Source organism: Corvus moneduloides, chromosome 4, assembly GCF_009650955.1.
Source record: "Corvus moneduloides isolate bCorMon1 chromosome 4, bCorMon1.pri, whole genome shotgun sequence".
In the NCBI taxonomy this organism is placed as follows: Eukaryota; Metazoa; Chordata; class Aves; order Passeriformes; family Corvidae; genus Corvus; species Corvus moneduloides.
Window position 1 is genome coordinate 65,413,038 of NC_045479.1, and position 25,373 is coordinate 65,438,410.

A 25,373-nucleotide genomic window follows, 5' to 3' on the forward strand; every position below is an offset into this window, starting at 1 on the left:
CGTGCATCTGCATTAAGTGCAGCAGCCAAGCCTGCTCAGCTAATATTTTTATTTAAAATTAATGTTTTATGTAAACACTAACATTAATAATTGCTTTATGAAGTAAATATTCTAAAATGTTATAAAAATAAAGCCTGGTAGGCATTAGATATTTCCTTTGAATCCAATAGTATTGAGTCAGCTCCATACTTTGTATTTTTTATTTGAAAAGCAATGAACACCAGAAGACAGATACTATTATATATTATTCATTGTTATCTAACTATTTAATTACTTTAAATAAACAGGTAAGACACCATTCTCATTTGAACTGAAGACTCATTACATTGGTGTTCTGTGTAAAGGGCCCCAGAGAAAATTAAGGTCAGGATTTTATTCTACAATACAAGGAAAGCATAGACTAATTTTTCATAGCAAATGAAGTAGGCATATCCTTCCTACAAACATGGGGTACCACTGTAGAGCTGTTTGTATTTCTTTTTACCTTCTGAATCGGTTACTCCCACTCCCGACTGCTTTACTGGTTCTTGTCCATTCTGGCTCATCTTCCCTCTGTTAAAAGATATGGTGGTTGTCATCAATAAAAGCATATAGAGATGGGAGCTAAAACAATGATACACTTAAGCCAACAAGGCTTGGTTCTTTTAAGAATATTATCTTTTTGTCTTTTGAAGGCAGCTGCAATCACATCTTGCTAAGCCTGTACATTCTTACAGATTGGGTCCATCAGGTTCTGTCTGCTCCCTGCCCCACAACAGTCTGGGGCTACATATCTTCTCATTTTATCTTCTTACAGTCAACAGTCAAATATAAAATAACCAGTCACAAAAATTGATATTTGGTCTACAACACCATTACTTCAAAGGTAAGACATATTTGTGGTTCTTCTTAAATGATTGCTTTACTTTACAGTTTTGATTTAGCATAAGAAACAATTCTGAAGACTTAAATTAATCTTAAAGTGAGTGAAATAAACCATGCTCTGGATTTCCCTATTTTCCTGCATTTTATGTAGAAAGAACCTGCATCAGAATCTTGATGTCTATTTTTAGACAATGAAAGTTAGGTAAAATATAAGCTATTCTTAAACATACTTGTTATAAGCTATTCTTAAACATACTTGTTGCAAGCTCTAAGACATGATTACAGTCATTCTCAAACATTTGTGCTTCTAGTTTTCTTTTTCCCTTAGGACTCTGAATGCTGTGATTGAGACTATAAGGCATTATCTTCAGTTGCATGTGATTCCTTGGGGCTTAAAGGGTCATGACTGTTCTTTGCTATTTGTGAGCCAGCTTCATGTCTGAAGTTGTTTAAATTCATAGGGAACTAAAAAATTAGTATAAAATCACAGTTTTTAAAGTGATTTTTTATTCAGTTTTAACTGAAAGCTATTATTTTCTTCTTCTGTAGGTAATGCTTCATAAATCATGACAAATATGATGCAAGAATTATTTGTCCCAAGGGTTGTATTCCTTATACATCGTTCAATTGCTTTTCACCTTTGCATTCAAAATAAATTTAATTTTACAGACATTGTACTGCTATAAAGGGTTACACAGGACAAAAGCATAGAGAATCTGGTCTCTATCAGAGATAAGAACATGAGTAGCTTTCAGGGATATTACAACTGGATAATAAGAGTATTTTAAAAAAATCCAGAATAGAAAGACTTTACGAGATATATTCAGATGTGTGTAACTGTATATAATTATTAATTTCCCTTGATAGTTATAGCTATTTAATACTGGCAAGTATTCTAATTAGTTACCTCATCAAACAATTCCCACGGTGTCACTATTTAATTATTTTATTTTGCTTCAAGACTAATTTTTCCTGTGGTTAAAAACACTTGGATTAAAATAAAGAGTTTAAAATTCAGCATAACCAACAATTTCTATTCATAGACCAGAAACTTAGTCTAAACAGGGAGCTTATAACCAAAAAGGTTTTTAAATGCCAAGATACCTAAAAATATTTAGCCTACTTGATACTTCACACCCAAATTGTGATGAGCTGTTGTCTTATAGATGTGCTGAATTACAGTACAAGGTCAGAGTCCCTGACGTCATTATCAAGCCAGTGTGAAAGCAAATCTTGAGTAATATTTCAATCATACGTATATTCAGATAATTAAGACTTTTTATACAGAATTCAAAATGGAAACAGTTATCTATTTTAAACATCATCTCCATGAATGATCTGATTGTAAACTGTTGTTTTGTTATTCATTTTCATTATATTACTATGTAAAACCCTGGAGACTAACGTGAAAAATGAAGCAGGTCCTGTCTGTATAAATTTCCTGTGTAATTTTAAAGACTCTGTCTAACATCAGCATATAAATGATTTACTTTAAAATGCCATAATAAAAAAAAAAATAGTGTAGCCATAAAAAAATAAGAGACCTGGATATATTTTATTTAATTAAATATGATTAATGAAAACAAATTGCTATAAGTGAAAATCTGAAGCTGTGGATACTTCCTCCTGCTTTTCAGTGGAAGTGGGGCTGATTTCAAGCTTAAGAGACCAATGAGTCTGTCAGCCAAATAGCAAGTAACTGTAGATACTGTCACAGTGCCAGTCAATACATAGAAAATTATGTTATTTAGACTCAAATTTGGCATATTTGAGCTGAAAATTTCTGTTGAGAGCTCCATCTTGTGTTTCTCTGCACAAAGATTTTAGTCATCTTTACTCTTCTCACTAGGAATGACAGCCCAGTATTTTTCTTTTTCTTTTGAGGTTGTCAGAGACTATTAAAGATCATCATTTTTTCCCCCCTTTTAGCCTAGAAAAACATGAGTGAAAAGTCCAATGAAAATCAAACAATTGGCACCCTATAGCCTGAGCTCACGTAATCCTCTTAGAGTCTGATGGTGAGGTTGAAGTCTTAGATTTATCTCTATTTTCCCTTTAGTTACTAACAAGCTGTAGACAGATACCATTTGGCTTTATTTTTGAAAATGATAAATACTCAGAAATATCACAGTTCTAGAGAATTTTTACTTCAAGTTTTTCTAGTAAGATTAAATCTTTTGTGACTAATAGTTCACCACTTCAAGGGAAAAGCAAAAAACTTCTGTTCCAGAGAAAAATATTGAACGACTCTTGCAGACAATGAATGAACAATGACCACCAAATAATATTTTGAGAACAATCAATCTATAATTTTTTTTTTTTGGCCAGAATCATTAACCTGATCAGAAGTCACTTCCTCCTATCAGGGAATATAAATGCAATTGCTAAGTGACAGTGCATGCTGACAGAGTTGAGGGGAAAAAATCCTGGCAAAACTTTTCTCTGTGGAGTAGTTAACTGGGTAAGAGATTTTGAAAGTTAAATAATTTTAAAGGATCATTACACTGATAGTAGATGGATAATTCTTACAGGGACTCTGTACCAAAAAGCTTTTTCCAGACAAGAACTGAGAAATTCTACTGAAACTCCTAAAACTTGGGAGAAGTTGGGCTACATCCAGAGTATGAATTCCACTCACACTGGTAACACCTCTTCATAGAAGGAGGAAAATCTGCAAACTTAAACTAAACTTTCTCAATCCTACAATAGTTGTACTTTTAAAACATAAGTCAAGTCCATCTCTACACACTTTCATCAAAGGCTGAGACTAGCACATCTCTTGTGTGACAGGAAGAAATTCATGAGGTTGAGACAGAGGTTTGGTTGGTTATTAACAATTCAATGTTCAACAAAGCAGAATAAAAGGATGAACTCTAGGGAATTCTCCCCACTTAGCTGCTCTTCTACTGCATAACTCAAGTCTGCAGAGGACACTACAGAAAATGACTGACAAGTGAAAGTGCTATAAATTGTGGATGGAGGATACAGTATATTAAAGGAAAAGCCTTACATTCTCGGGATGGGAAACAGATTATTCTCTCCTGTGGCACTGCTGCTGCCTTCGCTATCCATGCTGTATCCACTGCCAAAACTACTGGCTGATGAGCCAGTGGAGACAGAACTTTCTGCAGGTCGGTGATTAGTAGACCTTGCTGTACAGGGCAGGAACAGTGGGTTACTAAAACACTTGTAACATATCTGTACCACTGACATTAAGAAAAAATGTAATTTATCAAAATCACATGCTGCAAACACTTTCACTTTTATATTTTACATTCAAATACTGCTTTATCATCTTTTGCAGATGAGATTTTTTTTTCATATAGAATAAGGTGTTCTAAACCAAATAGTACACCACCATATTGTTTTCCCAGTCATGTTAATAGTTCAAATTAACAGCCTGAAGAAAAAAAAAAAAAAAATGGGATAGAATGATTAACACTGCTTTTCTGATTAACGTGACAGAAAACCAGTTATTCATCTGAAACATTTCATATGATAATCTTGTAAAAATGAAAGCCCCAGTGGGCCTTCCTCGCATTCCTTGTGAAATGTTCTTTGCATTTGGTGATTTTGAGGAGTTTGCACAGATGTGTAAGCACACAATCTATAGTCACAGAGAATAGATCCCCACCCCTCTTCAGACATAACACAGCTATGCATTATATTTCTCAACTGCTCCTACCCAGCTGGATCTCTCTTACTACATGCATAGAATTTTAATGAGCATATTTTGATGGGAGATGCCTTAATCTAATTTAAGACCATTTGGTGTTAGTAGAGCATACGTTAGTTTCACTTCAGGTTGCCTTATTTTGTGTTTTGGACATTACTGCACTACATGAACAAATCATCCAGTATTTGGCATTTAGCAAGTTGAGAAATATAAACGAAAAAGGACACGGTGAAATTACACATAGCAATTAATACAGGAACAATAGAGTAACTATTCTCATATTGAATAACACAATTGTCTGGAGATATTAATACAGATTTGGGGATTTTCTTGCTAAATGTCCTTGAATACATCTGCTGTTGTCATGTTCCATCTACTTCAACCTACTGAGCGTATACACTGAAGCTAGAAAATATTGTTTTGCAAAGTTATTTTTTTGTGAAGACTTAATGAGGTTTTATGTTATTTTGCTGAACAGTGAAACTTCTACGTAGGCAGTTAAAAGCAATTCTTCCTTAAAAAATAAATTAGTCAAGTATCTAACTGGAAATTTAATAAGAGCCAGAGCCCCAACAGTGTCTTACTTTAAAGTGGCAATCAATATTTTTTTTGCATGACTAACTGAATAATATTTTTAGTGAAGACTGTTGCATGCTGCCTGACATGGGACCAGGAAGCTGAGTGTAACTCCTCAAACGTAATGAAAAAGCAGGTGAGTAATTTGAACTAGAAGCAATGAACAAAGCAATTCTTGTATCATCAGTCCTCGGGCAAATTTTGAGTTAAGACAGACCTCTTACTCTCCACAGTGATTCTTCACTGGTAAACCAAACTGTCACATAATTTTTTCATCTTTACAACTCTGTTAGTCTCCTTTGTTCCACTATTGCCAGAAGTGTAATCTGTCAGTCTACGTTGTTTTCAGATCAAATTATTCTTTAACTCTATACCATTATTTTATACAACAATCATAGGCTGCCTTCTTGGATGTAAATAAATTTTAAAGTCATAATGTTATTAGCAGATACTCTCAGTATCTCACCTGGAGGAAAGACACCCATGTTTTTCCAGAGACAGCCATCTGGGGTGTCTGTGTGCAGTGGTGGTTCTATCCCTTTCAGCTGGTGGTACTGTGAGTGAATTCCTATGCCTGTGCTGACATGTCAGCAAAATGCTGCTGAGAAACGCTGGGCAAGAGTGAGATTTCAGAGATGAGAGGTCTATCTCTCCATTATAGGGTATTATTGCCAGTTGACCTGTATTCAACAGCCTGAATTGTGTCTCTCATGTCTGTCCCAAACTAATTCATAGCCTCAGTTCTCATCATGTTTACATGACCTGTATGTCTCCCCGTGTTTTCTGTTTGGAATTCTGAGGGTTCCTTTAGGTTGGGTTGTTTTGTTGGCTTTTTTTTTCTTTTTTTTGCCATGGTGTGAAAAATGCCTCACAGGTGAGTACAAATGGGAGATCAACGGATCTGCAAAACCCACAGAAGCCAACACAGTATTGTGCCAGCATAGAAAAACATCTTCAGTCCTTCCCTTAGGCAGGATATTGCTTAGTGTAGCATATATATCCACCATAACATATGTGACCTGAACGGATCTTTCATATCTGGGCTTTGTTTTTATTGACTTTGCTGTAAAAGATAGTGTCTGAAGTAATTTCTTGTATCTTTACTGGTGGATTTCTAAAACCAGTAAGAACCTAGAATTTAGTTCAATCCAGAAAATTTGAGTTAAGCTTTTAGAAATGGATTCATCTATTTATAATCAACCCATAGCTGTTTCTTTTGAAACAGCTGTATCCTGATTACACATTCAGTATGCTGTATTTTTAGTTTTTCTACTGTTTTCACTAATTCACATCATTTTCCATATTGATGTTTTTTTCCATAAGATCACTTGGTGAATTGTTACAATGGATCCAAGTTTAGATTCACGACTGGATTTTGAAAATTCTAAAGTTTAATGTTATTATTTTTTTTCCTGTCTGCTCTATGAAAGTAATGAACCACAGTGTCAGTTTGTGACACGAAATGAAATCCACAAATAGATTTACAGCTGGTTTCGTGACAAATTCAGAATCTGGATACAGAGATCATCTCATAACTTGTGAGACACCCACATTTTCTACATGTCTGTATTTTTACAGATACATCCAGACCTCTAAGTTTCTGCTGGTTATGTCGGAAACTTGGAAGTTCTGGTGATGTGGCAATGTTTGCTGCCAGACAATATTTTCCCTGAGAGTTAGTATAACTGTGGCTATATTTCTACTCTATGTGGAAAGATAGAACTTTTTCCATGCTCGTATGTTCAAGCAACTGGTCTGCACAGTCTCTTGCAGTCTTGCCCTTTTTCTTGGAATACATGCAAACATTGTCTTAGAAACTTTAACAAGAAAGTCAGAGTTCACTGTGATGCTCCTCTAGTCTTACCAGTCTACATATGGTCTGTGAAGTCCTGAAAGTGTCAGAACAATTTCCACCTTGCCTGGTCAGTTGGGTTCATATTCACATAAGGACAAGAAACTATTTCATTATATTTTGTTTTAATTTTACTTTTAATTATGGTATTAGGGCGGGTTAATTCTGAGTTACAGAGCTTCTGCTTACAGGTCCCTATGCTAGAAAATGCTTTAGTCCCCAGGTTTTGACATCAAAGTTCTGGCAGGAGGTGCTTTGGTCTGTAGAATTGGAACAGTTTTGTATGGACTCACTTGGGTCCAAAGATTGGATATTCTCATCTGGTATTACACAGGTGTAGTCTTGCTTTACTGAAATCTACAATGTGTATCTGAATAGGAACTCAGGTGAAGGCAATTTCCATCATTGTAATTTTCCGTATCCAGAGTATGGAAGAGCTATGTTTCATTGCTTCCTTGCCCTTTGTTTTCTCAAATTATTAAATTATTTCCTGGATCTTAAGCAACCCACCCTCCCATTCCCCACCCCCCCCCAAAAAGAAAAAAAAGAACCCAACCAACCCATTAAGCAACTTTTAGAAACTCCTAGAAAGCTTAGAAAACTTTTAAAATACTTGTAGGCAAGGTCTTGCTATCAATTATGTATGATTCTTAAAGCCTTACATTTTTAGAGAAAAGGCTCCTCAGGCCTCAGCAGATGGACAAGACAAAGCTCAGCTGAAGGTCATTACCCACCTTCATTTGGCCTGTCTCTGGGAGAAAGCAAATATCCCTTCACCCCCTCCAGCCCTTTTTCTGTAAACTCTTTGCACAATTTATCAGGTGCTTGGCACTTTTTAAGGACTGCAGTATCAATGATGTCTGGGCTGCCCAGCCATCAAACTATGAAGAATAGAAATAGGAAGTGAAAATTTAAAATTCTAATATGAGCTGCTTTCTCTGAAATAGGGCACAGATTTCCCTATTACACAAAGCTATTGTTGTGGTTTGATTTCATTTTCATCTGTTAATCCTATTTTAGCTGGTAGTTCCCTTGATGAGATGAAATGTTCTCTACTTGGAATGCGTGTTAATGGGTACATATGTCACATTTAGTAGTTTGAAATGTGGTGTTAATGCTGCCTCTGAGTGATTCTGTTAAACTGCCTGTTTTACAGGCTCTGGCATGAGCAAACATTTCTGTTCAACCATTCTAGTAAATAATATATAAATGGGTTGGAAAAGTTCTCAACTGCTTACAGTAATTATTTCAGATTCCAAGAAAGTGGATGATAATGTTATACCTGGTGTGGGACCAGGGTTTCCCAAGAAAAAATTATAATGGTTAGATAGATGCCATTTGTACTCTGTACTGTTTACAGGAAGAAGAAAAAAATTCAACAGGATGATGTTTGAACATGTATTCCCTTATGCCTTCTTGGAAAATTGTTGTTTCAAGAAAATGAAGGTTAGCACCCACTTTTTAGGGCCATCTTTTTATATCTATTTTTTAAAACTATTGTTAGTATGGCAAAAATGTGCTCTTTCTTATGCTTTGGCTTATGGACCCAGTTAGAAAATAAACTTTTAGAACCAAGGAAAACATGTAAGTCACATCTTAATATGAAGAAAATATCAGATTAAAATCAATAAGAGAGGAAAGCATGGAAGGCATATGATTTCACTTTATCTTTTGGAAAAGTCTGTTTTCAACAGACAACAGAGAAGCTTTTTTAAAACCTAATATAAGGAAGATATATCATTCACACAAGACCTACAACCAGGAACTGCTAAATCAGTCAGCAGCAAAATGGAAACAATCCAGGATTCTCAGCCACTCCAGCCATTCTTTTACAGTGAATGGACTTTTTATTAAGACATAAATTTGAAAAAGTGGACTATGCAGTTCTATGGTTCATATGGAGAAAAGAACAGACTCAACAAGCACTTTCTCCTGGTGAATATATTGTAGATGTTCCCCTTTTCCAGTTTCCATCTAGAAGCAGAAATACACTGTCAAAACACATTGGGAATGATGGTTCTGTTTGTGAACTAAACAGGAGGAGGGAAAAACACCTTCAAGTATGGACTCAGGATTACGTTTCCAGAATTGGCCTCTAATTACTTGAAAAAAATTGTTCTTTAGAAGTGTCAGTCTTCTGAGAAAATCTGGGTGACAAAAAAGGCTGAAAAGCATCATGCTGAATCTTCTAAAAGAGATGCAAGCCCATGGGAGAAGGTGAAAACACCAATCTGCTGTGGGTAATTTTCTGATGACCAACAGACTGGGCATCTCATACACAGTGTCTTTTGGCAGAAGCTTGGCTACCCTTCACTCTCAGTAGCCTTTCACTTGAAACACTCTTTAGTGTTTCAAGTGCTCTAACCTCAAACTGCCCCAAATGCCAGTTTCCCTGGTTTTTATGAAGTGTTTCCTAGCACTAAAAGCAAGGGCTGCTCCAGCTTGCTCTGTAGGGCTCTGCAGGGTAAAACTGTTGTTGGGACCGCTTGTTGCATCCTTTGTGAACTGGCAACAGAATGGGGATGCAGAAACAACTGGTGATCAAACACATCTACCTCAGGTCAGCTCAGATAGTTTATTTTCCTATGGCTGCCTCATACTGAACAGGACTTTAAGCCATGGTCTCACCCATTTCAGCCACATCTGTATATTAGACACAGATTTGACCACACACTGAGCAGGGATATTTTGTGAAATTTCAACACAACCCTTTACAGAGAAATTTACTGTTTGATCTGAGTAACAGAAAAAACCCACACTTCTTAAACTATTCTGAAGTATTTCTTTAACCCTCAAAGCAATTCTGATGAAATAATTTTTCATGCACTCTGTAGGGTTAGTCTACCCTACAGAATTTTGAAATAAGACTTTTGAAATAAGAGTTATCAAATGAAGAATCTGAGCAATTTCCTGAAATTATATGTCAGCTTAAAATGGTGGAAGAGTAAATAGCAAGAATAGCCAAAGCAAAATGGGCCAGCTATTAGATTGAAACAAGGCTGAAAAGACAGCCTCAGATTACTGCTATCTGCAGAGAGTGGGGACGAACTGTTCTTGTTTTGATAATGATCCTTGGAAATGGGTTATTTGTAGCAACATGAAAGCCCATTTAACTTGGAAATTAAGAAACTAGTGACATGAGTCATTAAGCAGCTTTGGGCTGTAAATTATTTAAGTGTGAAGGGAATATCCTAAAATAATGTAGGAAATTAAAACATGGCATCGGCTATTAAATGTGTGAAAATGGATATAGACCAAGAGTGATAGCAAATAAGCAGGTGTTTGAAACCACAATCACATCCAATTCAGAAGATTTATAAAACCTAGGAATCAATTTCCTTTCACTCCATTGTTGCTAAAGCCAGCAAATAGAACTTAGTGATAAGGAAAACTCATGTCAATTTTAATTTCTTGCAGCTAAGTGGCTAGAAATTACACAGTGCTGGCTCAGACCTGTGTCATGGGTTCTACAGTGATGATAATGTCTTGAGGCATGCATCACATCACATTTCTGTGTAGCTTTAACGTGTTATGCTGACTCTTAAGTGAATTTTTGTCAAAGTTGTAGGTTCAAGGCAGTTATAAGCAGGTGTGCTGCCTTTTAAACTAAAGTTATTTAAACAGGCATTCTTTAAGACATTTAAATTGATAGGCTTAATTGAGGTCAATTCTGAAAACGCTGATGTACAGTCTTGCTATTGTAGGTATTCTAGATAACAGTATCAGCTCTGAGAGTAGATCTCCCCTGATCAGTACTAAATCACTTGATGTACAACTGTTTGGAACATAGTTTCATCTTAGGATATCCCAGAAAAGCTGTTGTGTCATGATGGAAGATGTGTAACATAAAAGACGAAATGTTCTCTGTGAGATCCTGTGGTACTGCATTTTCCCCCCTCCTCCTCCCCCTGCCCCCCCTTCCCCTGCCATTTTCAGGGACAAAAATATATAATACAACGTATATGTGTTAGAGGAGGTTTTAAGGAAATGTGATTTTAAATTGCTAGAGGTTTGAGCTTGAAAAAACCTATCCATTATTGAAAAATAGACAGAAATTGCTGTAGAATTATTATGTTGGAATTACCTTAAATTAACAGGTATGTTTGGATCTTTAACTGAAACACATGACAATTTCTCTAGATCTTTAATATGATCTATGCTAACTAATTCAGGTCAGGAGTATAGCAGTGTTTTTATCTTGGCAGGTTGCTTGTTTGTTTGTTTGGTTTAATGTGAGCCAAATAGAAGAGGAGTTGCATATGGCAGCCATCAACATGATACACAAGCAATAGCATATTGACATGTAGCTTCTCTTTTATGTGTGTCTGTTGGAAAGAATAAAAAATGTAGAGGGCTACAATGATGTTGAGACTTAAATTCACTTAGTGAGCTATTTATTACTTAAATATTAATTTACTGTTCTTCAAAGATCCTAAGAAGAATCAAAATAAATTTTTAGAATTTTTCTTATTAGGTCACAAAATAATGTTGTTGTTTTGGATATTCTAATGTAGTAAAGGAATTGATTTTTCATTGTACAATCATTGTCCTTTTCAGGGAAAAACTGGCATGTTTTTCTCTGTAAATAGGGACAAGCCCATCAAATATTATACATTAAGCTACATCCACGTAGAGAGCATAGGTCCCTATAAAACTATATCACTTAAAAATGAGCAGTTATGTAGATAAACCATGACTACATGATGAACAGTATCTTTTATTTTTTTGCTCTGAACTTATTTCCCTGAAAGCTACAATTTCTATTCTAGTGAGGCAGAGGTGGTGCACCTTTCTGCTTAACACAGATGCTGAAGTCTTTTTCCATTCCTTGTCTTTCTTATTCACTTTATTGGAAGGTATTAAAACTAAAGCATGTTGTTTGTTCCTTTAAAAGTATAAACTACGTTTGAAGAGACTTTTTGTAGAAAATCAGTAAAAATTATATTGCAAATACACCTACTCTTTTATATTCATATATCCAGAGAACTGGCGATAATCATTGGAACATCTCCAACTTTTCAAGTATCTGAAAAACTCTAAAATAATTTATTATATTTTAAACATAAGTGACCTACCAACAAAATTCCATATAATGAGAAGATCCTTCTGTAGGATAAATTACTGACTGAAAAGGTGGTGGACTGATTCACACTGTGTCTAAAACTGACTCATCTGGTGGATAAACTCTAATACACAGATTTATGTTGAAAGGAATGTGTTTAATTTTATGTGAATGTGTAATGATTCATATATTGCACAAAACCTAAATCAAATTAACTCAAGCCTAAGCACTGCTCTCTTCCTCTGACTTGGATCCCTCGCAACTTCTGGCTTCAAAGAGTTGGCTCTGAAATGTTATTGTTCCTTTCTGAGGGATGTGATGGGAATGTGTAGTATGCAATTGGTTTCTCTGCAGATCACACTTATCTCTCACGGGCGATGACAAAATTACACTTCAGGGTTTATTTTTAATTAACTGCTGTAGCTGAATGTTGGATTTTACAAAGGTTCTGAACAAAAACCAATGTTTTTTTGTTGCATCTTCACCTTAATTTTAAAGCAGATTGATTAAAATACATTTTTTACTCTTTGAAAGGAATACAGAAAGAGTTCAGTTCAATAAAAACCTGATGAAAGACCTTTGCATTCACAAAATATGCTATTTATACTATAGGTGCTGGTTTTGTTTATGATTTCCTTGTTACTTCTCAACTGACACATAACTAATACCTGACAAAATACATCCAATAGAAAAGATCCTAGAAATCAGAAGTAGAGAAGGATTTCTTTAAGACGTTCTGAGAATGACTTAGGGTTCCTGTCTTGTTCAGTTTGTTGTTTTTTCAAGAGCCAATTCAATTCAAGAGAAAAAAGCTATTGAGAGAGTAGATTAAAGGAGGGCACTCTTTCTGAGGGTCATCTTAGGCACAGAAGGACTTCACAGCATAGAATCATTTCTATCACCATTGTGTGCTTGGGCTGAAAAAAACCCAAACAGCTCCTCTAAAAGGTGCTGTTCTTTAATAAATGCACAGAGAAATAGCCATAGTAAAAACATAATGTTGTGGATTATCTGTATTGTCTTCCTTAGTAAAGGGCTTTGAGACTTAGTGACAAAAACTAACTTGCCAAGATGACTTTTCAAGTTACTAAAACCAGTTCCTGATGGGTTCTTTTGCTTGGTAACAATAAGAAATGGAGGTGGGTACCACAAGCATGCATCATCTCTTTAGGAATGGACTTGGAAACTGATGATGCTCTAATATTCATTGTTCACAATAGTCTCAATTTTTAGGATTTTTAAAATGCAGGGGAAACGTCTCCTTCCTTTATCATCTCTTCATTCCAGAAAGAAGCCCTTAAGTTAAAAGCTGTTTTGAGTATGTTTAGGTTTTTTTTTCCATTAGAGGTCATAGACTCATCTCATTTTACTTTCATCTTCCACAGAACTGTGGAAGTGAAATCATCTTGCTTTTTATTCCTGCTGAAAGTCATGAGAGTCATAAACCTCAGAATGGTAACTACTGGCCCACCTCATATGAATAAATTTGGACAAACTAGCTTTGGTACAATAAGGAGAAGCCAAAACATCTCACAGGTCTGAAACCATACTTGCAAACATTGTGTAGGTGACCATGCATTGTGTTTATCTGTCAGAAGTAAAAGGACAAAATTAACACATCTCTTCATAGTAATTCTAACCTTTTTGATATATTAGTGTGGATTCTCATTATTATAATGTGGACTCTTATTCCCATAACTCTCTATGATGACTCCCATATTGCTGAGCCAAGTATGTATCAATACACATCCTTTTTGCAATTTTAAAAGTAAAGAAGATAGAATAAAAGTTTGGTGGCACAGGTACTTGAAGCCAACAGACTCACTATTTCCTCATTATAAAAGTGTATCTGAACCTTAATTCAACCTTATATCACAAGTAAAATGTTTTGCATTACCTGTCAATGTGAAAAGGCATCACCATAGGGCTACGAGTCTTTGTGATAAAACTCTACAGGCATGACACCTCAAAAGATCATAAGAGTTATTTAGCTTTGAATGGTCTACACCCCAGGAGTAGTATGCAGCTTTCAGACATGATGTCTGAGCTTGTACCATGACATTCCCTGGTTATGCCTGAACTGAGGTCGGAGTTGAGCTGTAGAGTAAGACAATGTGTATATGTGTGTGTGTGTGTGTGTGTGTGTGTGTATGCACACGTGTGTAAATATATGAATTTATGGAAGAATTCTGAAGGCTCTCCTAAGAAAAATCTTGTCATTTCTAAATATAATGTTTAAATATACCTGTTACTTTTGCCCTGGTAATTAGTTGTTTTAACATCACAATAGTTGTCTGAATGACTTGTTGACTTTAGGGTATATTGTCTGAAGTATCATTCCCTCCTTCTCTCCTGCAGCCCTCTCAGCCAGCTTGTATTGTCCAATGTGTGCAATGGTGTTGACAGAAAAACCTTCAATGAATCTTGAGATCTTAGGAAGGGATTACAGCACAAGAGAACATCTGGGAATTCAGTCAGTACATTTATTTGGATTATCCCTCAGATTCCATGGAAAGAAACAAGATGCTCCAGAAATCAAAAGAACAGTGGCAATTTGAACTGATTGAGATTCTGGCTCTTTATTTGTGATGAGGGAATAAATTGGTGATATGTGGTATTACAGGTGCCTACAAGTAGAAAATAATTTTTAAAGATGCCGATAGGAAAATTATCAAGAGATTGAGCTATACATGGATCAAAACTCCTTTCCTTTCCACTGGTGGTTTGAAAAATTATCTATGCTAATGACTGTTGACATGATAACTACATTGGAAGAGGAAACAGGAATTGCTACTGTCCCAATTACATTTTCAGAAACAAAAATGTGCAGTTTTACTCACAGTACAAGAAATGTCCAATCATGCTTAAGCAGACCAGCTTGGATGCATGCTTTTTATTAGGCAACAACATGAGCAAAGCTATACTATTTTTCAACAGAAGTCTTAAGTACTCCAGTGGAATGAAAGTGCACACATTTGTTGTTTCGTAACGCTTATTAGCACAGTTTTTCATTATAGATTTATGCGCTGATAGGTGGAAAAATCAAGCAGAGTTCTTGATTCATGTTAACATTTACAGCACTTAATGGAGGGGTAAAATAAATAATTAAATGTCGCAATGAATTAGTTGACATGGCAAGAAGTATTTGGGATGTAGTTGGTTTCTTAACCATGTCTTTCTGCTCACCTCCTTCAGGCTTGACTGGTCCATCAGACATCACTTTCCTGAGGGCTAGTTGGCTTTGGTCTTTGTTGTCATTGGCTGGTGGAGGCAGATTGTCAGACTGAGTTCTTTGAATAGGGAGGACTCCTGCTATGCTGTGTCTGTGCTGCTTCCTGGCATGATTAGACTGACCGCTTTTATGTGCTGCTGTGGCAGTGTGGGTGAAATGGAAACCCAGAGTATGTATCCTCAGATGGAACCAGCTTAAATGTTATTCATGCAAACAGAAGTGGTTTTTTTTCTGTATTTAAGTAGTGTTTTCAAACACCAAAGAGACACCACATGCACAGCATTAAAGAGTATTAAAACTGGCTGTTTCTTTAATGATGGTGAAGACAAGGGAAATAATTTTCCCCCAGTTTTGCATTATACCATGGTGAGTTTATGGCATATCAACAAATCCTAAAGACAAACACAATGACTCCACAGTCAGAGAGATTTAATTTGCCATCAACTAAACCCTCAGCTAGCAATTAGATACTGGTCTGAAGTATGCTCTGGAGAGTAATCATTTTGAATGGAATAGTTTTAATTCATAAACCTATTTGAAGTTGTCAGATGAAATCTATCTTGACCTTTAATCAATCCAAGGCAAAAAATTACTCAAAAAATTTAACTGTGACACCTGACTTAGCTCTCAACTCCCTTTGAGTTTGCTAACTTGACAACATTATCGAAATTTGTTGTTACTGGCTTTGTGTGTTTAATGGTTTTGCACTTACTGTGTTTAATGTTTTTGTTGTATTTCTGTTCTGCTCATCACTAACACAATCTTATCTGAGATACAAAGAAGGTTGCCTTATATTTCCTTTCCAAAAAAAAATAAAATAGATATTTACAGTCATGTTTCAAAAATAGAAATCTCAGCCATTCAGTTAAAAAAGAGTTTAACTTCAAATCTTCTTTTGTGTGTATAGTACTGTCCTTCATGATTACCACTTATAGATATATCCTGTTATTAATGTGGTCTCAGTCTTGTGTGCAATTTGAAGAGCTGGCAGTTGCATCTCTGCAGGTTTTGATTATTTCATTGGTAGGTATTTAGTGACATCAAAACACAATGAAGTTCTCTGTGAGTCATGCACAACTATGGAACATCATGGACCATGAGTGAAGGGACTGATGGAGAAACAGCCAGTTTCACTGCAGTCTTTACAAATTAAAATAAATAAAGAAATAAAAGACTTCTAAATACAAGAGTATATTGTAATTATATGTATTCACACACAGGCACACAAAGAAAGACATTGAACAGAGTGAGCACAGTGTGCCAAGAACAGAAAAAAAAATAGCCAAAAAGGGAAGGACAGCAGGGAAAAAGGCAACAGATGAACATTAAGCTGCCATGCTGAGGAATTTATTTGCGTCTTTTACTTGGTTGAAGGCGAAGCTGTTGTACAGCTGCTTCAGCAGCGGCGATGGCTGCCCCAGCGTCTTCAAGGTGAGTTTGAGTGACACTGGTTTTGCTTTGGCTGCGAGATGGACCGTGAGAGCGGAGATGTCCTTCAGAAGAAGATTTGGAGCTCCCTGGACTGCTGTGGGATTTCTCAATGGTGGGCACCTGCATGTCTACCAGGAAAATGAAGAAGCACAACTCTTGCATTTATTAAAAACAAACAATTTCGTTCTCTTTCTCTTGACTGGTCTTTCTAGCTGAATTCAAGAACAAGGAATAAAGATTAAGCTATGACATTCCATTTAAAGTATCAGGATATATCATGATTAGGAAACTCTTATGAAGCATCATTTTCTACTTCCCCACTGTTCCCTGGCCCAGGGAATAATTTATTTAGTATTGGTTTTTTATCACCTGTGAATTAGACCTCCTGTGTTGGCTCAAACTGGTGGAATGATGCCGTAGTGTTTTCTGCTTTCTATTCTCTAGTAAGTCAAGGCTTACCAGCGTCACCTACACCAGTACCAAACACTTAGTGAATGTCAGTTTATCCTGAATAATGCTGGCATGAAAATCATGGCCTAACTTACAATAGGTCCTATACTTACCTCTAATTCAGACATCTTATATAGACACCAATCCCTGGCAAAATGTTACACAGAGAAATAGAGAGGAGATGGAGCAGAGTCTTGTCCCTCTGGGGCTCTCATCTGGATTGTAGATGGAATGGTTTTTGCTTTCATATGGCATAGAATGTGTTTTAAGAGAGCACCTGTCCACTGACTACTTAGTATAAAAAAAAGAATTAGAGATAAATTTCTTGGAGCAGGAGACACTGAGATCAATTCTGCTTTTGTAAACACCAATGTATATCTACTATATCAGCTCCACTGATTTCCAATACAACGGAGATATGCAACAGTCCATTATTATTGGCTGGAAATGCATATTCATTATTGCAGCATAAGAGTTGTTCTATAAAATATTAACGTGCCATTTTCAGATGAAAAAAATCCATAGAATATTTAAGGAACATGAAAAATAGGAAGCTAAATAGGTATTGAATTTTCCCAAGACTACCAAGAAAATGAAAAGGGCACAGAATCTACAGCAGATGTGCAAAGAACGTAGGGTCTGTAAGCTGCTGTTTTAAGGACACAATTTCTGAGTAAGCTGGCTGGAAAGATTGAGACAATTTAAGCCTTGTCTCCAATTAATTAATCACAGAGATAAATGGATTTTTAATAAAAATGTATATAAACTTCATAGCAGTACCTTTATTTTTCTTTTAGAACTTACACATAGCAAAGGTTTTCCCATCATCTGGGAAAATATTTCATATCAGGTGCACCAAGTCATTCCTACCCTTGGAGGGGTCCGGGAAGATTCCATGACTTCTGCTCTTGATGACAGATGGTTTTGGAGATTGCTGGCTACTCTGTCCAGAGTGAGACTTCCCATGATCAATGTTTTCACTCTGTTCTTTAAGAGGATACCACCGAGGAGTGTTGTCAAGCTGAGAGATGCTGGATAACTCGATCAATACCTACAAATAAATCAAAGTATGATATATGGCCTATATCTGACCTATTAATGATTGCATACAGCAGAAGAGACTAGAGTTGAGTTCTCAGACGTTGCAGTCAAGTGTAAGAGTGAAGGGTATAAGGCTGTGTGCTGACAGATTCAGCATTCTCTGGGCATGCTGTGACCCCAAACGCAGATTCAGTAGCATATTGATGTGTCTGAACTAATATATCTTCTCACCAGGACCTCAGTAAGGACTATGAGCTGAGTCCTTAGACTGTGGCATAGCTCCACACAAGGATGACTGGGCAGTTTAGAGGGAAGCTTGTGAGCACTAGCTTGACAGCTACACTAAAAAGACATTAAAAAGACATCCAGCCATTCTGCCTCTGGACAGGCATATTCTAATAGGAGAATCAAGCAGTGTAATTTTCTCCCTTTTATGAGCGCTTTTAAGGGGGGAAAGAGATCTATATTTGTTTTTATTAAGGTCGTCAATAAATTTTAAAGACTCATGCTTCTTGAGTCTTTAAAAAATCCACATATGTAGAAGCAGTGACAGAAAAAAATCAGGGTTACTCTTGCATTTCACTAAAATAATAGAATTCAACAGACCATTTAGGCCTCTAAACTCTACTGAGGAAAAAAAAAAGGAGGTGCATTGATAGTGTGGAAATGAAATAAATAACCTGGCTAAAAAACTCCCAAATGTTGTAGCTGAAATCTGGTCTAAGCCCCCTTCATTGTCAGCAGGAATTCTGTAAAATTTCTTTTAAAAAAGAAAGAAGTCTAAAAAAAGAGCATTGGCACCAATAAGGACCCTTCCTCCCTTAATAGGCTTGCAGTTGTGAGAAGGCCAAGGGATGTAAAGTACTGAAATTCATCACAGAGTCTTGAATGAAGGAAGGTCAAAAACAGCTTTGCATTTGGCTCTAAAGTGAGAGGGTTAAAACTGATATCAGGTAGGGAAGTTTTAAAACTGCTAGACAAATAAAGTGTGCAATTACCTCAGGGAACAATGTTTTTGTCACTTTAGTACAAGATCCTGAATTAAAGAAAGCCTCTCCAAATTTAGGGATGGGGAAGTCACCTAACAACTGGTGGTTTCTAGGTTAAAAGCCTTTTTTCTTTCCTTTTTTCCTTTCAGTTTCATAGGTTGTCTATGGCCTGTCTTGGTCTTTCTGGTTTGGCCTATAATTAATCTGAGCAGATGAACTATTCAGCATGCTCCCTGTTGTGATTTTTGGTCATAGCTTTGAGAATGACTTGGAAGACAGCATGGCTGAGGATTGTTCCCAATAGGCAGTATAGGCTGGGGGCTCTTGTAGGAGGAGAGGTTTCACTTTCCATGGATGTGGACCATGATGTGCCACTTTTCTTCTGAGGCACACAAGTCCTGCTGGCTCTATTCAAGCAAGTCTTTGGGGCACAATTTGGATATCCCACATATGATGTTATGGTGCAGGATTCCTCTGGACATCCTGGTGCTGAGACACCTGGGTAGTCTTCTCTGTTCCTTTTTTCCCTAACTGCTTTCAAAATTAATAAAAAAGTATCTATAGAGGCTGAAAAGGGGGAAGGTTTAAATCTTCATGCAGAAGCGGTCGCTGGAGCATCCTTTTTCTAAATGTCATAAAAAACAATGATGTAAATATTCAGTAAAGCCCTGCATTTGGACAAACATGCTCAACTCAACAAGAATATGGACACAGAATGCAGGAAATAAGTAATCATGAAGCAGCTTCCTATACATTTATTTTAGTAATTGTTCAAATAGTGACACTGATTGCTCAGTCTAGTAGTTACCCAAAGGGGAACAGGAGCTGAACCGTGTGGCTTTTTGCAGAATTCAAATGCAGAGTGAGCCCAGATACTCTCAGTCTGTATGACTGATTGATTTTCCTGTGCTTCTGTTTCTAATTATAATCTTTATTTGTAATAATGTCTTTAATTATTTATATATCATAGTTATTGCTGGTAATTCTGTATTATATGTGCATATGTTTGTTTATTTGTTTTTTAAAGAGAAAGCCTTCTTCCCATGAGCACTCATCTCATTTATTACTAATTACAAGATTAGATTTTGCCTTCAGTCATACTTTGGTAATGATATTTCTATTTCAGAATGTTAAAAATGAGACTTATCAGCAGGACTAAATTATTCATACTTGAAGGTACTTGTACATGTGTTAAAATATGGCTTGATGGCAGAATTTAATCCTTTAATCATTTACAAAGACTAATACCTCCACAGCCTCTCTGTGTTATGCTAAAATCAAGGCAGACAGCTTTCAGTCATAACAAGAATTCCCCCTGGAGTCACTGTGAAGGTTGTTACTACCTCACACTCAAAAAAGTATTAATTTTCAGTGAATTAACATTTTGTTGGGTCCCAAATTAACTTGCCCCCAGTTAATCAAGATAAAAGGGGTATATCTTTCATGTCTAAATTAAAGGAATCATGACCATTTGTTATGAAGACAACAATAAAACTGGGATGTAAAAAAGGTTTTACTTAACACATGTATCATACCTTGGAAGAAAACAGTCTCCAAATACCAGCCTGCAGTTATTACTAGTAGAGAGGAAGAAATAAGATACTCACTTCACCGAGGAAGTCATTTGAGGAGAATCTATCATAATCCCAGACAGTCACTTCCAGTGTTTTCTTTTTCAGCTGCAATTCAAGTAAAAGGGTAATTAACCTCATAAACTTCAGATCAAGTCTTTATGGTGGTTTCTGTAGATGATTTCCTCCATGTTTCCTTTTTCATAGTGACAGGTAGGCAGCTTTCCCCTCACATCAACCTTGTTCTGAGAAAAATAATTTGGAGCTATTTGTTATCAAGACAAATGGGCTTGTGCTTGGTCCTATTTTAGGAATTTCCACAAGTTGTTTTGGGTAGAATGTACGTACACTGCAAGAGCCAACTGATTTTTATAGCCCCATTTTTGTGTTCCTGCAGCTTTTCTCATCATCAGATCTGAGTCGTGTGAACTCAGACATTTTCCTGAAGTGCATACGAGTGCGAATTTCAAATGTATCATACCAAACACCCTATTGACACAATCTCATCTGTGAAGATCAGGCTTTAATACCTACAGAATTCAGTGTAGTCAATGAGAGTCTGCAAGTGATCCAGGCATGCAGGACAAGTTGTACTGTTGGGTATTAATGACAGCTGTCAAAATCCATTATCTGCAGATCTTGTTAAGCATGATAGCTGTGTCAAGCACTCTTCTATAGGCCTCAATAAGAAAAAAGTAAGTCTTTTTATACAACAAGAGAGGGCAAGACAGAGAAACTGTTGACCAAAGCAGTTGACCTTATCGTAAACACTGATCTGAGTGTTTTTCCAGTGGTCTCTGGGGACATATAGGGGCAGGATTGATTACTGATATTGTGTGCTGGCGCAAAAGGCTATAAGGTGGCTGGAAAGGCAGTAATAAATTCATGTGGCTTGAAAGAGAGGACAAAATCCTGTGGGTTGTAGGGTGTCTGCAAAGTCACACTGAGAAGTTAAAAGTGAAGAATCCAAGTATTACTGAGGAAAACAGGACTCTTCACATACTTGAATAAAAGAAGTCAGAAGAATTCTAATGTGATAGTTGAGGTCGTCATCCTAACAAGCAACCTGTCACTCACTGCTCTATTAATTGTCTGCTGGGGATAGAGGGACAACAAAGGATCAAGTCATTGCTCAGAATGATAAGCTATACCAATTACTGTACATATTGCATATACTTGCAAAGAAAGCACTCTTGGCTATTTACAGAACAACAGAATATTCTGAGTTGGGAGGGACTCACAAGGATCATCGAGTGCAACTCTTAAGTGGATGGTCTGTACAGGATCAAACCCACAGTGTTGGTGTTATTAGCACCATGATCTCATCAATTTCCCTCCACTGCCCCTTGGTTTAATGCAACACAGACTAAGACAGTTCCTAATAACCTGCAATTGCCTTTCAATGATAATTTCATCTCATTATTATGTACTCAGAATATCCTCTGCTCCCAGCCAACTTTAGAAAAAATGAGCAACTATGCAAAGCCAATAGCTATGAAAAGAAAATTTAAATCAGCATATCCTGGAAAACCCACACAAGGGGGAACTGAACTATTTTTAGCATCAACAACGTACTCTTTAAGCAGGCAACAGCATGACTTGAAAGCTAAGATTTAAAAAAAAATATTTGAGAGCAATTCTTTAATCTTTCTCTGTTTTATTCTTACATAATTAGGCAATATTCTTCTTAAGCATTCTTTTAAAAAATATCCTGCAAAAATGAAAGAAAAAGTTGAACAAAAAGATTCTTTTTTGAACAGTGCTTACAGAATATTTCTAAAACTGATTTCCTTGACTGAATACAATACCTTTTCTTTGCTGTTCCAAGACAGTATTGAAACTGCAACATGAAAAATAACCTGAAAAAGTGAGCTGAGCACCCACTGGTTCATGATGCTTTTGGCTTCCTGGATGATACAATTTTCTGCTAGGTGCTATATTAAGTATATGTAATTTTACCATTTAAAAAAGGGATAGCACAAATTCTTTTCAGAAATGGATTGTCACAGTTGTTGCTATTTTGAGAGGAGATTTCTTTTTGATGACCATGCAAGGACAGAGAGAAGAATGCATAGATCCAGGAAATGGGGAAAAAAACCCTAAGGTTTGAAGAATTTTTGGTAGAAAGGGGAAAATAGAAAAGATTTTCAAGTAACTGCAGCCATACTTTGCTAGCTTCTTTGCAACAGTGTGATAATAAAACTGTGATGAAAACTTACAGTACTTTGTAATTCTTTGTAAAATCTATATTAAACCTTTAATTTAACAAAGCTTTTGTAAAATATTATGACAATGAAAAACCATGGAAGACCTTTATTGGGCAGAGTGCATGAAATGAGTTTCACAGAAGAGGAAAATCTGCTTTTCTGAAGATATATTTATGTAGCACTGTGGTGGCAAAGAGCACTCAATGGCTGCTGATTTTAAAAGCAGCCATTATACCATCACAGCAACGAAGGGTTCTGCCTTACATCAATCAGTTTTTGGTTGTGAATCCTGAAGTTCAGATGCTCATCAGGAATATAACAGACAGCAATAGTGAAATGGCCAGCAGGAACCCTCTATCTGTCTGACCACGGCTTTCTGGAAATGGGAAATGTACCAACAGGAAAATGAGAAAGTGTCACAAAAAGAAGGAACACAGTTTCCACATATTCCGAATGTCATCTGAGTTCCAAGCATATTCTGAAAAAAGTGTTACCAAACAATAACTGATTTCAGCTTTAGCCTTGTGGGAAAAAAAAGTTAACAACACAATAAAATAGATAAAAATCCACCTAGAAGCACATTACTGCACGTGAACTCCAGTTAGCTTTAGGCTTCCGTGGACTGTCATATTTTAAAGAAAATGAAGGATTACGCAGAAAAAGCCAGTGTGAAAAATATTGTCTCTTATGGAAGGTATAACTGTCACATAACCAACACCACAGGTACAGAAGTGCTTATTTCTTGTTTTAAATGTCTGGGTGTTTTTATGGATGGTTTTTCCCTGTGTAGCTAAATATGCACTACTTAAAATATTTAACACATATTCCTTGAAAATTTTATACAAGGATTTGCATTAGGAAAGAAATAATTTTAATGCAGCTTGTTTTTCCTTTATAGTAAAAGCATGTTACTATAATTACTACAGAAATAATACGAAATATTGTAATTTCAGTCAGGAAGTTTGATGAGTCGAAATTAATGTGGCGCATCAGGTAATCTATTGAAGTTATTTTTGTTTACATTCATATTTAATTTATTGTTCTCTTCTCTATATTGTTGTATTTTAGTACATGGGAGGACAAAAAGACCTTTTATAGGTCACTTAGGAACTTACTTTCTTTTGTCCCAAATATTAAGTAAGATTTAAATACCAACACCTTACTGATTCATATGAAAGATTTCCTTACTTTGGGAAATAAGACATAGGCTTCCATATCACTCAAGGATGTTGAAAATATTACTCTTTCTAAATATATTACTTTCAAATTACAGACATAACTTACAGCAAAACCATTTGCTTTGTGGAATTTTTTCATATAAGGAAGTGCTTTTATTTGCTTTCTGGCAAGCAAGAAATTGAGGCAAAGAAAGCCACACCTTTCAGTGTGGTCATACATTATACCAATGTCCTCACCAGCAAGAGAACTTACATCTTTTACCATCTTCTCCTTAAATTACTCTAATGCTTCCTTTCATGCTCTTGAGTAGGTATTGGACTAGAGTTAGCAATTACTGCACAACATTTGTAATCTGTGTACTCAGCCTTCCTCTCAAATTGTAATTACTTCCATTCTATTACTTAACAAAAACCTTAAATTACTAAATATTCACAGTTTAATTTACTTTTTCTCCAACTGTCAAAGTAAAATTTGCTATAAATGTGATAAAACAAATCATTGCAACCTTGAAAAAGTCTGTTTAATTTCAAAGAGTGATCTATTTCCCATAATTATTTTCACTTGAATTTCAGCTAGTTTATGAAAGAGAAAAGGAAAATGAAAAATTGTACCACCAGCTAAAGTCTAGACAGTGACGTTAAAAGAACTATATTAGGAAATATTTAATAATACTTATTTGCTGTCAGCAAGCAACACATGATTTGATAGAGAGAAAAAAGCATGGAGGGAAAGGAAATATTTCTTTGAAGAAATACTATTTATAAAAATTCATGAATTTATGTTTGAATGTGACTGCTAACTCTGTAACAGTGTGTGATGCAGTTTTGGTTGTTTGGTGAACAGAATGCTCATTCTCAGTCTAATACAATTATTGTCTTGTATTTCTATTTACATTCCTAACTATTTTGAAATATATATTTTTGAGGGTTATGAGTACAAATGATGGCCTCTTACATGGTGAGAGTTCTTCAGACTATACAGGGTACTTATCATCAGCACTGAAATATTTGTGATTTAGAAATGTGCTTCACTGTATATTCTCTAAGACAGGGCATGGAATTTTATAGGAGAAAAGTCACACACCCCAATATCTTAGCAGTAGGTAGAAGCCATGGAAAGGGATAGAAGGAAACAGTATTCTCTGCGCACAATTCTGTGTGACAAGACACCAAAATATAGAAGATATGTGGAGCTCAAATGAAGTTTACTTAAAATCATAAACACTGCATAACAGCCTCAGAGG

The 25,373-nt window shown here is 36.0% G+C and overlaps 1 protein-coding gene and 1 long non-coding RNA gene across 19 annotated transcripts in view; one reads left to right on the forward strand and one right to left on the reverse strand.

The window, feature by feature from the left end:
* Nucleotides 1-17,914, forward strand: part of LOC116443423 — a 43,512-nt gene extending 25,598 nt beyond the window's left edge. For 10 of the 18 annotated variants that reach the window (XR_004239881.1, XR_004239885.1, XR_004239878.1 and 7 more), the window contains 3 exons: nt 675-865; nt 2,794-5,252; nt 14,389-17,914. This is a non-coding gene — a long non-coding RNA (uncharacterized LOC116443423). The remainder of the gene's footprint in view (nt 1-674; nt 866-2,793; nt 5,253-14,388) is intronic. The other 8 variants (XR_004239889.1, XR_004239880.1, XR_004239890.1 and 5 more) reach the window with 5 other exon arrangements.
* The window catches only part of PCLO (piccolo presynaptic cytomatrix protein), a 327,932-nt gene that overhangs the window by 44,387 nt on the left and 258,172 nt on the right, over nt 1-25,373 (reverse strand). Inside the window, 5 exon segments of the mRNA XM_032107596.1 lie at nt 485-552; nt 3,875-4,016; nt 16,627-16,821; nt 18,014-18,194; nt 20,781-20,852. Of these exon segments, the coding sequence (XP_031963487.1) occupies nt 485-552; nt 3,875-4,016; nt 16,627-16,821; nt 18,014-18,194; nt 20,781-20,852 (658 nt within the window).